This window comes from Molossus molossus, unplaced genomic scaffold (genome assembly GCF_014108415.1).
Source record: "Molossus molossus isolate mMolMol1 unplaced genomic scaffold, mMolMol1.p scaffold_m16_p_19, whole genome shotgun sequence".
In the NCBI taxonomy this organism is placed as follows: Eukaryota; Metazoa; Chordata; class Mammalia; order Chiroptera; family Molossidae; genus Molossus; species Molossus molossus.
The window spans coordinates 17,499,733-17,515,581 of record NW_023425354.1 but is presented as its reverse complement, the minus strand read 5'-3'; the positions used below and the strand labels follow the sequence as shown (position 1 = coordinate 17,515,581).

General features: G+C 39.9%; 1 protein-coding gene across 30 annotated transcripts in view; it reads right to left on the bottom strand.

The window, feature by feature from the left end:
* The window catches only part of USP32 (ubiquitin specific peptidase 32), a 160,951-nt gene that overhangs the window by 8,498 nt on the left and 136,604 nt on the right, over positions 1–15,849 (bottom strand). For all 30 annotated transcript variants that reach the window (XM_036267923.1, XM_036267903.1, XM_036267915.1 and 27 more), the window contains 4 exons: positions 14,501–14,685; positions 9,034–9,120; positions 8,021–8,141; positions 1,754–1,945 (listed from right to left, as the gene is read on the bottom strand). In XM_036267923.1, the coding sequence (XP_036123816.1) occupies positions 1,754–1,945; positions 8,021–8,141; positions 9,034–9,120; positions 14,501–14,685 (585 nt within the window). The remainder of the gene's footprint in view (positions 1–1,753; positions 1,946–8,020; positions 8,142–9,033; positions 9,121–14,500; positions 14,686–15,849) is intronic.

The following is a 15,849-nucleotide window of genomic DNA, read 5'->3' as shown; positions in this document are numbered from 1 at the left end:
GCCAAACTGGCCAGGGCATTCACCATTATTTTTAAAGACCTCAAAAACATAGTTTTTATAAATGCCTTTACTCTAAGATATGTTTTATGTGATGTCAAACTAGATATTTAAAGTCTATGCATTTAACTCTGTGTTAATTATAACTCAAGTAAAAACAAAACAAAACAAAAACAACAACTATCCCCCTTCCCACCTGTCTATCTCCAAGCCTGCTCTGTCCTTTTTTCCTTCCCTCAGTTCCCATCCCTGGAGGTAGCTAGCCAATGTTATGAATTACTTCCCTGGGAAGTTGTTCTGGATTAAGAAAAAAACAAAAAACCTACATTCACAGTCTTACAGAGTAGTAAATAAGGTATGAATAAAAAAATGCAGCCCTGCCCTGGCTGGTTTGGCTTAGAGTCGGCCCATGGACCAGAGAGTCTCGGGTTCAGTTCCTACTAAGGGCATGTACCTCGTTGCGGTTCATCCCGGGTCCTGGTTGGGGTTGTGGGGGTGGCAACCACTGGATGTGTCTCTCTCACATCAATGTTTCTCTCTCTCTCTCTTAAAAAAAAAAAAAAAAAAGTAAAATAAAAATGCAGCCCTGGACGGTTTGGCTTAGTGGTTAGAGCATCAGCCTGCGGTCCAGAGAGACCTGGGTTCGATTCCTGCTAAGGGCATGTACCTCGGTTGCAGTTTGTCCCGGCCCTGGTTGGGTCGTGCGGGTGGCAACCACTCGATGTGTCCCTTTCACATCGATGTTTCTCTCTCTCTCTCCCCCTCCCAGTCTATCTGAACAAGAAATGGAAAAAATGTCCTCAGGTGAGGATAAAAAATAAATAAATAAATAAATAAATAAATAAATAAATAAATAAGAAAAATGCAGCCCCAGCTGGTTTGGCTCAGTGGCTAGAGCATTGGCCTGCAAACCAATGAGTCGCGGGTTCAATTCTAGCCAGTGGCACACACCTCAGCTGTGATTCAGTCCCTGACCCTGGTTGGGTTGTGTGGGAAGTAACCAATTGATGTCACTCTCTCTCTCCCTCTCTCTCCCTCTAAAAAAATCAATGGAAAAAAATCTTTGGGTGAGGATCAACAACAAATGCATGTAAGATCTGGTTAAAATATACCACTGCCTTACAGTTACACTTGTTATGACACTTCCACCCTTAAGGAATAAGTTTTCTTAAATGAATAGGAAGATTTGTCTCTTCAAACTCACCTGACAAACAACAGGAGGGCCTTCTAATCCATGTAGGGAGAAGACAGAAATAAATCAAAATCAAAAGAACACACAAGCCCCATTGCAGCTGTGTGCTTGTGCACACACACTTAACACAACAGTGTGCTGCGGTCATATGACCAAGCACAATGGAATCGGAGGCTCCAGGCCCAACTGCTCCTCTTTAGTCCACTAAGGATGAGCCTAAAGCTTCCTCTCTCCCTAGAGCCAGAGTGCTTTCATTTTCCTCTGAAGTTCAAATTCACCAGGTTGTATCACTTGTGACCCTTCTTACATACTGTATTGAATGGCAGTTACTGGTCTATATGACTTTTCTCTCCTTTTAGGCTGCTGCTCTTTAGGAGCAGGAACTAGCAAATATCTGTAGAACAATAAATCTCTGTGTGCAACATAAAAACCTTGCATAGCAAAAGTGTTTTAAGCACTGCTGTGGGGAGGATTTTATTCTCAAAAATAACAAAAACTATTTGTTCATGGCTTCTTTCCTTTTTGCCAGACTCCTGCTCTCTCAGGGGTAGGACTGTAACTAACCAGGATGGGAGGAAGCCTCCAGAGATCCAGCTTCTTGGTTGCCAAGCAGTGGGTCTTACACTTGGAGCAGTAGTACATCTCATTTTCCCCTAGCTCCTCCTCACTGGTGAAAGCACGGAGACAGCTGTCCAAGTTGATGGGCTCAGCTTGTGCTCGTCGACTCTGTTCCACACTCTCATGCTCATCCACAACCTGTAAGTGGAGGAAATAGGAATAATGGGGGTAGAGGGTGAGTAGGGCAGTGGGGCAGGGAAGGAGTATAAAATAGTCACCTGGCTATGCATCATCCTCTAGGTGATTCACACTCATTTTATTCTACATGAAGAAAAAGAAAACACAACCCAAACTAAAAGTCTTTGGGCAAATACAGTATCTGTACTTTTATTCACAAACATCACATCAGTAACATCTGGGATCAAATGTCTATTTATATGACTATAGATCTTTTTGAATGGTTCAAAATAATAGAAACAAAAACAAACAAGGAACTGCCTATTTATTTTAAAATTTTGAAATCCTAAAACAGATTACATTTGAGCTGGCCTTCAAGCCAGGAGTATTCAGATTAGGTCTTTTATTTTTTATTTATTTATTAAAAAAATTTATTTTTTCTTTATTGATTTTAGAGAGAAAGGAAGGGAGATGAAGAGAGAAATAGTAACATTGGTGAGAGAGAACATCGATTGGCCGCCTCCTACATGCCCCCACTGGGTATTGGGCCCACAACCTGGGCATGTGCCCTGACCGGGAATCGAACTGGTGACCTCTTGGTACATGGGTTGAAGCTCAACCACTGAGCCACACCAGCCAGGCTGGCCTTTAATTTTTAACTACAAAGATACAACATTCTTAGTATGTTGCAGGCTTTACAGAAGTTAGAAGAAATAATATCACTGGAACACAGATGCCAGATATGAATTAAATAAGAAAGGTCCAGAAAAGCTCACCATGAGAATGTAACACATCAGAGCATTAAACCCCACAGGATACAACTCATTTGCACATTGATTCCATATAACACAGTTATCAGAATACCATGTATATCGTTATCTATCTCCTGCCTCACAAAGCCACAATAAAAGAATGGTAGGCTCAAGAGAGCCAGATTTTGTTGAGAAGGCTCCTAATACCTGCCAAACCTCTGTAGTCCTGTTAATCCACATACTAGGATTTGGAGCAAGAAAATGGTAAGTATAAAAAAGGAGAGACAGCATGGCCGGTGTGGCTCCGTGGTTGAGCATTGACCCATGCACCAAGAGGTAGCCAGTTCGATTCCCGGTCAGGGCACATGCCCAGGTTATGGGCCTGATTCCCAGTGGGGGCATGCAGGAGGCAGCCAATCGATGTTCTCTCTCATTGATGTTTCTATCTCTTTCTCCCTTTCCCTTCCTTTCTCTCTAAAATCAATAAAGAAAGGAGAGATAGCAAAAGGGGATAAGTGTGTAAGGATATGTGTTGGAGGTGGTGTGGTATCAGGAGGATGGAGAGAAGTAGGGACTTAGAATGCAATAGAAAAGGAAGAATTTTCCCTCTCCAATACTTGGCTATCACTTAATAAGCAATCAAGAACCACAGTAGGTGAGGCACAGTTGAGTACTACAAATACTACCATGACACTTCACACAGAGATCCTTTTTATCCCAGGGTGGAGTCTGGAATACATCCAACAATGGATGCCTCTCATTCAGGCAAAGGTCACACATATGTCCATCACTCCAGTTATTCTGCCTCCCTTCCAAAGGTGAATTGGCTCTCTGCCTCAGACAATTTCCCTCATGTTTCCCTTGCTTAACTCACAAAGGGATCAATGGGCTCCCTAAATTACAAATTAGCACATCTCAGCACATGCAGTTCAGGACAGGTTTTCAGGGGTGGCTTTTACCCTTCATGAGAAGATGGCTGAATTATAGCAGCTAAGTACTTCTACAACCTATCAAGGCTGAGGTTGATGATGCAATTAAGGGTTTTAACATTGTATCATCATCCATTTAAAAAGGGGAACCTGAGAAAAAGCCTTTCTCTCAGAAAAGGAAATATGGCTTGACCTTGGGTCACTGATTTCTTTTTTGATACTAATAACTCTCATCATCTTTAGAGCTGGTCACCCAAGGGAAAAGCTGACATTCTTTAAAAACAAACCAACCCCCCCAAAATGAACAAACAAAACTCCCCCATACTGCATTGTGGCTGTTGGAATCAGAGTAGAAAAATGGGTATATTAAATACAGTAGTGTCTCTTTTCTCATAACCAGTTAAACATTATCTCTATTACCTCTATCTAGGAAACTTTATGGCCAACCACAAATAACAGTAAGTTAGTAAAGAATGTTGATTTTTATTGACTGTATTGTCTATGGAACACACAGGCTATAGAGTTAGATTGAGACAGGTGAGAAGGAAGACTGATGTTTGTGCACTGACAATAATTTTTATTTACTTTCCTAAGTGACAGAGATTCCCTTTATCTCTTGGGATCCACTGCCAGATGCTCTACTATTTTTCAAACAGTCTAAATTACTACTGGCACCCTCTTCCTTTTTTTTTTTTAAGTTCTTGAAAGCTTATCCATTTTTTATTCTCACCTGAGGACATTTCTGCATTTTTATCTTCAGATAGGGCAGGAGGGAGAAAGGGAGGAAGAGAGAGAGAGAAACATCGATGTGAGAGAGACACATCGAGTGGTTGCCACCCACACAACCCCAACCAGGGCCAGGGTCAAACTGCAACTGAGGCACGTGCCCTTAGCGGAAACCGGACTCGGGACTCTACTGTCCGTGGGCCGTCACTCTAACTGCTGAGCAAAATTGGCCAGGTCGAAAGCTCATCCTTAACACAAAACATAAGAAATAAAGTAACAGCTTTCATACATTATAAGACTACAGTCAGCGCTCGTTTATTGCGGTTAATCAGTTCCAGACTCTACCGTGATAAGTGAATTTCCATGAAGTAGGGTTCTTTATTTATACTACAGTCGTCCTTTGCCACATCGCATTTTGACTTTTGCGGCTTCCCATGATAGAGTGAAGCAGCGAAAGTCGAAGTGCAAAGTGGCGAGGGACAACTGTATTAGATAAAATTACCTGGTTTAATTTTCTATTGAGGAATGTGAAGTCCAAGCAAGACGAAAATAAAAAAATAACAGCAATTGCCTCTCTCTATTTTTTTTTTTCCTGCTTAAGAAATAAAACATTCACATAGAAACTTTGGAAAGCAGAGAAAAATGTAAAAAGGCAGGGAAACTTTTATATTCTTAATACAAAGGCAAACACTGTCAAAATATTGGCAGATTTTCTTTTCCTAAATAGTATTTTTTTTAAAAAATTGAAGAGATTTTTCAGTATATGCAACTTTCTACCTTGCTTTAAAAAACAACAACATGATACCATAAGTATCTTCCTATATATGTCAGCAAAAACTAATTCTGGTTATCACCATTTTATCCAATTATTACACCATGCTTTATTTAATCATTCCTCTAACATGGGACAAAGTTGTTTCTAATTTTTTATTATTCTAAAAAATGCAATGATGAATTTGTCGGAACATTACAGAGTATTTTCCTAGGATAAATTTCTGGAAGGGAAATCACTGAAATAAAAAGTATAAAACATATGACGCCCTGGCCAGGTAGCTCAGTTTTTTAAAGCATTGTCCCAATAACACCAAGATTACAGTTTGATGTCCAGTAAGGGCACAAACAAGAATCAACCAATGAGTGCATAAATAAATTGAACAACAAATCAATGTTTTTTTCCCTCTCGCTCGCTCTCCCCCTCTTCCTCTCTCTTTCTCAAATTAATCAATGAATAGAAATTTTAAAAATAAATATATAAAAAGTATAAAACATGAGGGCAATAATCTCAAAATTTTTTTTTTTATATCCTCACCTGAAGACATTTCTCCATTTTCTGTTCAGATAGAGTGGGAGGGAGAGAGAGGAAGAGAGAGAGAGAGAGAAACATAGACGTAAAAGGGACACATCGAGTGGCTGCCACCCACACGACCAACCAGGGCCGGTGACAAACTGCAACTGAGGTACATGCCCTTAGCGGGAACCAAACCTGGGCCTCTCTGGACCGCAGGCCGATGCTCTAACCTCTGAGCCAAACTGGTAGGGCAATAATCTAGATTTTAAACTGAAGTATCTTCCTTTGTCTACGTGACTTTCCAAGCACTTGTAGAAACCACATGAAGGAAGATATATTACGTAGTGAAAAATGAGTCATGGGGCTCCACTCTCCAGCAAGGCAAAACATCTCAATTGTAACTTGGTTTCTTTCCATGGTATCCTAAGAGCATCATTGAAAATGAAAACAGCGTGAGATTGAACAGGTCATGCAGGCTCTTCTTCCTATAAGCAGGATGTCCTCCAGAGCTTTTCAGATCGACACTGGGCTTATTAAAAAAGGAAGAGATTTATAGAGCCAAGTAATTTTTCATCTTTGACAGGAGTATCTTGTCCCAATAATGTCCTATCAGATTTTGTGCTGACAAAGATTCAGGAATCTTTATCAGTTGCCAAAATTTTCCCTCTTCAAATGAAGCATGACTGAAGTTAAATGTTGCTACAGTGAGCATGATCTACTAGAACAGTGGTTCTCAACCTTCCTTATGCCACGGCCCTTTAATACAGTTCCTCAAGTTGTATGTGGGCGTATCTGCATGTGGGCGGACCTGCCTGGAGACGGGTAGAGGAGCGGTGTCTCAGTTCCTAAGACCATTGGAAATACGTGTTTTCTGATGGTCTTAGGTGAGCCCTATGAAAGGGTCATTTGACCCCCAAAGGGGCCGTGACCCACAGGTTGAGAACCACTGAACTAGATCAACTTCTTTTAGGCTAGCTTCCTTTAGCCCAGTGATCTTTCATATGGCACGTTTCTACAAATCACACTCCTTCTTGGCTAGTGAGAGTTGCCAGCAGCCTCAGGGTGTGTGTGGGCACGTTGAGGGATCCAAACAGGGAACTAGGTCTGGAATTGGTAGTGTCCCCACTCCTCAATAGCACAAAAAGACAGAAAAGTCAATTATCATTACTAACCTATCTAAAGGGAACATAAATCCAAAAGCAATACAATTCTTCATGTGACTAAGAAACTTCTCTGATTCTATTAATTTTTTTCCTCTCCATCAGCTTCTTCTTATCTCTACCCACAAGCTACCTAGTCAACCGATCCTTTAAACAGCATTTTGCAAACATTTTTAGGTATGGAGTTAATTTTTTTTTTTTTAATTTTTATTTATTAAAGTATTCTTTTGTGAATTAACATTTTCAAAATTTAAAAATTACTCTGGCCAGAGAGTGGCAGTAGAGGAATGCCAAGGGTGAACAGCCACTGAGATGTACTCTTAGTTGCCCAGTTCTGAAATATTCAATCCTTTCTCTAATTTTTCTACTAACTATTCCCATTAAAAGTAGCAGCCATAGCCCTGGAATGCATGTGAACTAAGTAACTGTGGTTACCAAATGCTGCAGTTTCAATAATAATTAATAAACAGGCAGTGAGATATTTACTGATTGGTATGTCATGGCCAGAGAATATAACTTCTTAATTACACCTAGAGTTTTGTTACAAGATTTACTTATTAGTAGTATTTTTGAACTTTAAAGTCCCAATACAGTGTTGGCCAGTGCTGCTCAGTTGATTGGAGCATTGCTGAATACATCAAAAAGTGGTGGGTTCGATTTCCATTCAGGGCACATACCCAGGTTGAGGGTTTGATCCCTGCTTGGGGTGTGTGTGGGAGGCAACTGATTGATGTTTCTCTTACATTGATGTTTCTCTCTCTCTCCCTTCCTCTCTCTGAAATCAATAAAGAAAAGAAAAAAATTTTTCTTAAAAATATGTTTTAGTGATGTGTCAAGAGAGAGAGGAAGGGAAAGAGACAGAAACACAGATGTGAGAGAGAGACATGGATTGGCTGCCTCCTACACTCCTCCTACTGGGGATCAAACCTACAACCTAGGCATGTACCCTTACTGTGAATTAAACCCAGACCTCTCAGTCCATGGGATGACATTCAATCCACTGAGCCATACCAGGCAGGCGAAAACAATTTTTAAATAAAGCCCCAATACAATTATCTCTAGAAGTAGGAAAATGAAAACATCTATGTAATCAAATCAATATATGAAGTGTCACAGAGAGAGCCAATTAATGTTTTTCTGGTTGTACTAAATTGTCTACAAAACAAATGTCATAATATAGTTAAACCTGGAAAATTTTTATATATAAAAACCACCATCTTACACTGGCCTTGGGTTCTTACCCTTTCCTGTGATGTTTGATAGCGGAGGTGAAGGGCTGTGGGGTCCCAATCTACAGCAATATAGGCATTTCCAATGAAAGCTCTGTCTTCCCCACAGTCAATTTTACAGCCTCTGCAAAATCTAAAGGGGAAAAAAGATATATTGAGAAAGGAATAATTATAAAGAAATCAATTTTCTTTATCAGAAATATTCTCCCTTTCTACTTCTCTACATTCCTTCTTGGACTTCACAATTTGTCATGGGCATCTTACTTCAGACTGATAAATGCATGAATATGTATTAATAATTATTAATATTTCAGGGAATCATGCTTAGTACTTCTTGAGTCTTTGGTTTTTCAAAGCACTTGATAACCTTTTGCTATTCAATAAATATATGAACTTTGTGGCAAAAAAATAATATGGGAATTGGATACATGAGATAAAACGCCTCTAAAGACATTCTAAATTCAGTTATTTAATGCTCTAAGGATAATTTATCTGGTATAACAATGCCCATTTCCTTGTTTGTAAAATGGGACATTAAATAAATATATATAAAAATTTATGGGGGTTGAGGGGGACCATGACAAAGCCATGGTTCTAATATCTATTTTAAACTCAGTTTGCTAAGTCTGTTACAGTTTTCTAAAGGCTGACTTCAGTACTCAAGCATTTTCCAACCTGAAATAATACTGACCAATCACTCTTCATAATTCTTCTAAAAATCAAAACAGACTTCCAGCAAGGTCTAGTAAACAGACTACATTCTAATGGGCTCAGAATTGTTAAATTAATTTATAATTAAGGAGCAGAAGGCATAGAATAAATGTTGATCATAAATTATGAATTTGATGAGACTGTAGACTTTACAAAACCAGATACGTCTCAAGAATAAAACTTATACAGACCTCACAAGGAAGAGATGAATCAACAATTCCCAAGTTTATTCAACTTGAAAATCTTATGAAAGAGGTATACTATCTGGAGCTACAATTCTACTAAAATTTTTCTTTTGTAGAAGGTCACTTTACCTGTACCATGGGCACCAAGCACAGGAGTTCCCATCTTTCTGCACAACTCGTAGAGTGAATGGATATTGATAGCCCATACTGTCATCACTGAAACAGAACATAAACCAAAGAGTATAAGAAACATTTCTGATTTGAGTTCTCAGCTCCTTTTCATCTTCCTGTGAAGTAACCCTAGGAAGGGGCATCTGTCCTAGCAGTATGCTCACACTTAGAGCTCTATGCTGCTTATCCTAACCCATTAGCTGTGCCATGTACCAACTACTCTAGGCACCCATGCTGTATTCCTGCTTACAGAAGTGTAGACATACTAGACTGCCAGATGTCTCTCAGAGTGTCCATGTGGAAGGATAAGCTAATCAAACACCAATTATCCTTCAGCCCTAATTCTTTCAGCAGATTTAATTCACGTTCAACTAAAATAATTAGACCTTTCCATGACAAGAACATTGACATGCCACAGAAGGCTGAAAGGTCATAATGGTTTTTAGAGAAGCTGACTAACTATATATATATAGAAGCTTTCTTTAATCAGAACCCCTGATGTGGTACGTGCTAGGTATCCCTTTTCCCTTGCCTAAACTATTCAAAGCTATAAGCTACACAACATTAATTTTAGAGAAATGTCTTTTAATTGCAAGATAGCCTTGTGAGCTCTCCAACTTTTAAAACAATTTATTCATCCTTGACCCAATAGGAAGCAATGCAAGGAATATAACATAAAAGCAGTATACTTGCCCTGGCCAGTTTAGTTCAGTGGTTGGAGCGTCAGCCTGTGGACCAGAGAGTCCCAGGTTCGGTTCCCGCTAGGGGCATGTACCAAGAAAAATTAAAAAAATAAAAGCAGTATACTTTACGGCTCAGTTGGCCATTGGTAGTGGCTACTACATAGCTGCTGAAGGTAATGAAGCCATGATATGGACTCACTCACTGTAAGGGCAAAAGGATCACATCTGTTATAAGAGTTGCCATCTTTCTGCATAACTCGTCAAGTGAATGATTATTGACAGCCCATGCTGTCCAGTATTATGTCCAAATTAGGTCAATGATAAGAGGAATTAAAAGAAAGATAAAGGGACGAAATGACCAGATAGCACTCTAGCACAGAACTACGCGGCACCTGTCTTCTGAACATTTTCTTCACCTTTTTGCTCTAACTGAAGCTTGGCTTTCCTGAGGAATCTGATTCCTCTACAGCCTAATAAGTGCTGTTTCTTCTCATACATCCCAGAACCTGTGAGATGGGTCTCCTCCTCACTCCTCTTTACCACTTCTAAATTAATTCCTCCTTCCTTCTCTTTCTAAAAATTCTGGTTTCTCTGTATCACATGCTATTATATTATATCACATGATATGCCTCCTTGGTAGGTGCATCTCTTCATTTACTAAGGATTTTAGAACCTGGCTCACTGTTTTTCTCTTTATTACTTCTGTTATTATTCTTGGTGACCTCAACATCAATGTAACTTATCCAACAACACTTAGGCCTTCTCTCTTTCAACAATAATTTCCTCCATCATATATGATCTACCCCCTCCAATAGTCATATTTTAGACCTTGTTATTTGGTAGTGGCTATTACATGACTGCTGAAGGTAATGAACATGATAAGGACTTTAACCACCTCTAAATATCTCAATTCTAAATACCCTACACTTCACCCAAATAATTCCTATCTTTTCGGATTAACTACTTATTTAAATATCACTACTCTAACAATTCTTTGACTCAATAGAACCTCCGATCACTGCCCTCAAAGCCTCACTTTCTTCCTTACTCACTGTCCTTCAGAATAATCATCTTTTTTTTTTTTATCCTCACCCAAGGACTTTTTTTCCATTTTTGTTCAGACAGAGTGGAAGGGAGGGAGAGAGAGAAATATCGATGTGAAAGGGATATATCGAGTGGCTGCCTCCAGCACAACCCCAACCAGGGCCAGGGATCGAACCCGCGACTCATTGGTCCGTGAGCTGACGCTCTAACCATTGAGCCAAACCGGCCAGGGCCAGAAAAACCATCTTTTATATGGATCCTCAATTCCAGAAATTTATCCAGTTAATCTAATTTCAAATTTACTGATATAAACACAAATGTAGAGAATTGTACAATGAATACCCATGTATATTCATCACTTAATTATAAAAATCGTAAACTCCTGGCCACTCTTAATTTACTATACCTATACTTAGTCCCACTAGATTATTGTACTCCATTTTTGTGGTAAAATATATATAAAATTTACCATGTAACCATTTAAAATGTACAGTTCAGTGGCATTAAGGTATACAATCATCACCACCATCCATCTCCAGAATTTTTTCACCTTCCCAAATAGCAACTCTTACCCATTAAGCAATAATACCCCCCACCCCCATCCCTGGTAACCTGCAATTAACTTTCTGTCTATGAATTTGCCTATTCAAGATACCTCATAAAAGTGGAATCATACAATATTTGTCCTTTTGTGTCTGGCGTATTTCACTAAGCATAATGTTTTCAAGGTTCATCCATGTTAAGTATGTATCAGAAATTCATTCCTTTTTGTGACTGAACAGTGCTTCACTATATATATACACATTTTGTTTATCTATTCATCTACTGATGAACACTTGGGTTGTTTCCACTTTTTGGCTCTTATGACCCACTAAATTTTTTTGAAGGAAACCAGAGGCATTTTATCATTTTCATCCATAAATATTTCAGTGTGTTATCTCTAAAAGATAAGCTTATTATCTTTTTAATGTCTGTACAAACATTTTCTCTTTAACCAACTTTCACCTTCATGCCTTCATCTATACCACTCCACTAAAAGAAGCTTTTGCAAAGGTCACCAAAGACCGCCATTTTATCAAACCCAGTGGTTAATTCCCAGGCCTCCTCTTACTCAATCCCTCTGTAGCATTTGAAACGGATCAGCTGTTTCCCCAGACACTTCCTTCATTTAACTTCTGGGACACTACTCACTCCTGGTTTTCTTCTTACATCACTGGCTGCTCCTTCTCAATCTCCTTTGTTGTGCCTTGTCCTCCTCTTTCCAACCTCTAAATGTTGAAATGCATCAGGAGTTAGATCTTGGGCATCTTCCCTAACTTTTATTGTCTAAATCAGCAGTTTTCAACCTGTGGGTCGTGACCCCTTTGGGGGTCTAACAACCCTTTCACAGGGGTTGCCTGAGACCATCAGAAAACACGTATTTCTTTTTTTTTTTTTATCCTCACCCGAGGACATTTTCCCATTTTTTTGTTCAGGTAGAGTGGGAGGGAGAGAGAGGAACAGAGAGAGAGAGAGAGAGAAACATCGATGTGAAAGGAACACATCGAGTGGCTGCCACCCGCACGACCGACCAGGGCCGGGGACAAACTGCAACCGAGGTACACGCCCTTATCGGGAATCGAACCCGGGTCTCTCAGGACCGCAGGTCGACGCTCTAACCGCGGAGCCAAACCGGGCAGGGCAGAAAACACGTATTTCTGATGGCGAGTCATAACAGTAGCAAAATTACAGTTATGAAGTAGCAACGAAAATAATTTTATGGTTGGGGGTCACCACAACATGAGGAACTGTATTAAAGGGTCGTGGCATTAGGAAGGTTGAGAACCACTGAAATGGTATCATCTGGTCTCAGTGTTTTAAATATCGACTATTTGTTGATGTCACCTATCCTTATATGTCCAGCAAAGAACACTTAAGTCTATTTTCCACTCAAAAATATAACACACATCTTGAATTTAATTTGATTCCTTTCATGCTTTTTCAAAATCTGCTTCTTCTCCAGTCTTCCTTATTTTAAAATATGATTTTTTTTAAAATCCTCATCCAAAGATATTTTTCCATTTATCTTCAGATATAGAGGGGGGCGGGGGAGAGAAACATCAGTGTGAGAGAGACACATTGATTGGTTGCCTCCCACATGACCCGGATCAGGATCAGGGAACAAACTGCAACCAAAGTACGTGCCTTTGACTGGAACTGAACCCAAGACTCTTTGGTCCTCAGGCTGATGCTCTAACTGCTGAGGCAAACCAGCCAGGGCTAGTCTTCCTTATTTTATTAAATGGTACCACCATTCACAAACAATTGTTCTGAATTAAAACAGCTTGGACTCCTCTTTTCCTCATATTCCATATCCAATTCACTAGCAAGCCCTGAAAAAGTCCTCAGTGTTCCAAAAATTTAATCTTGCCCTACTGTCATTTTTACTAAACACAACAGTCATCAACTAAATTGCTTATCTATTATTTGAAGTTTTCCTTTAAGACTGATTTACCGTAAGCCATATTTAATCATCAAAATACCCCATATCAAGTAACCTATTAACTAAAAAAACTTCTTTACTCTGTTCACACAGAAGCAGAACTCTCACTTGCACCATGATAACAAAATAATAATCTGGAATTCAACTGAGATATAAATAGGGCATCACAATCCCAATGATTGTTAGAAGTAAATACATTTAGTAATCCAGTAGAACAGTGGTAGGAAGAATGGAAGGAAAATAGAAGATGTTTATTCTTTAACTAGACTTATAAAATTATTCCATATTAAAATGACATGGTATGGAAACAATCCAACTGAATTATCTGTTACCATAAAACATTTTCAGAGTTCATGTATAGATATGCACACTACTGCTCCCATTCCGGATTTCAGAGGATGAAATTCATACTCTCTATTTTTGCAGTAACAGAAGTCAAGAATATTCCCTGAAGCATTTAAAGCAGCAGGAGGGATTAGTGAATAAAAGTATTATTAGACACTAAAATGTCTAGGTGATGAAAGGAAGCTGTATAGTCTCTCCTACTCAAAAGATCAAACCAAATGGTTGAATTTATATGCTCCCTGGATGGTTCTTCAAAGAGTGATTAAACTAGCCTGGCTGGTGTGGCTCAGGGATTATGGTTCGTCCCATGGACTGAGATGTCCCGGTTCGATTCCCAGTTAGGGCACATGCCTGGGTTGCAGGCTCAATCCCCAGTAGGGGGTGTGCAGGAGGCAGCTGATCTGTTTCTCTCTTACATTGATGTTTTTTATCTATCTCTCTCCCTTCTTTCTAAAAAAAATCAATAAAAACATATTTTTTAAAAAGTAAAATATGGAATTTCTTTATTTAAAAAAATGTGATTAAACTTACATAAAATGGTTTGGCTCAGTGGTTAGAGCGTTAGCCTGCAGTCCAGAGAGACCTGGGTTCAGTTCCCACTAAGGGCATGTACCTCGGTTGCAGTTTGTCCCTGGTCCTGGTTGGGTCGTGTGGGTGGCAACCACTCGATGTGTCCCTTTCACATTGATGCTTCTCTCTCTCTCTCTCTCTTCCTCCCACTATCTGAACAAAATATCAAAAAAAAAAAAAAAAATGTCCTCGGGTGAGGATAAAAAAAACCACATAAAATGGGTCCTATAAATCACAAAGAATTCATATAAAGTCTTCTGGAGTTTGGAACTGCAGGTCTAGGCTGATCCCCTGAACTCACCAATCCTGAGCATGGTTACTAGCTTCCTGAGGTGGGAGTGGGCTGGCTAATCGAGATACTTGAATCCAAACTGCATCATACAGGTCTTTCTTCCTGGTATGCACAGTACACGGAACAATCAATGGCATTCCAAAGAGGCTGGGTCGATTCTTCTGAGATGACAGGAAATACAGTTCTGTTCTCATCTGTATGTACAAACAAGAGAGGAGAGAATTGAGAAGATAGGCCTCTGATTCTTCCTTTTTGTTCTTCTATCACTGCTAATAACATGTATCACTGCCATTTAAAAAAATATGTGTTTTATTCAATTTTTTAGAGAGAGAGGAAGGAAGAGAGAGCTAGAACCATCTATGTGAGAGAAACATTGATGGGCTGCCTCCTGCACCCCCCCTACTGGGGACTAAGCCTGCAACCTTGGTATGTGCCGACTGGGAATCGAAGCGGGACATCTCAGTCCATGGGACGACGCTCAATCCACTGAGCAACACTGGCTGAGCTCACTACCATTTTCAAATTAGTCACTACCACTCTTTTTTTTTTTTAATCCTCACCTGAGGATATTTTCCTATTTATCTTGATAAAGTGGTAGAAAGAGAGAGGGAGAGAAAGGGAGAGAAAGAGAAATATCGATGTGAGAGGGACACATCTACTGGTTGCCTCTCACAGGACCCCAACCAGGGCCAAGGACGAACTGCAACCAAGGTACGTGTGCCCTTGACCGGAATCGAACCCATGACTCATTGGTCTATGGGCCAACACTCTACCACTGAGCCAAACTAGCCAGGGCCACTCTTTTTTAAATTATTATTATTTTTATTTTTTATCCTCACCTAAGGACATTTTTCCATTTATCTTCAGATGGAGTGGGAGGGAGGGGGAGAGGGAGAGAGAGAGAAAGAAAGAGAGAGAGAAAGACAGAGAGAGAAAGAGATAGAAACATTGACAGGAGAGACATATTGACTGGCTGCCTCCCGCAGGACCCCGACCAGGACCAGGAACGAACCACATCTGAGCTATGTGTCCTTGACCAGAATTGAACCTTAGGCCATTGGTCCTTAGGTCAATACTCTAATCACTGAGCCAAGAGGGCTCTACCACTTTCTCTTTAAAAAATTTTTTTTTCTTTATTGATTTGAAAGAGAGAGGAAGGGAGAGGCAGAGAGAGATAGAAACATCCATGAGAGAGAACATCGACTGGCCGCCTCCTGCATGCCCCCCATTGGGGATCAGGCCCACAACCTGGGGATGTGCCCTGACAGGGAATCGAACCGGCAACCTCTTGGTGCGATGCTCAACCACTGAGCCACACCGGCCTGGCGGGGCTCTACCACTATTAATATGAAGAGAAT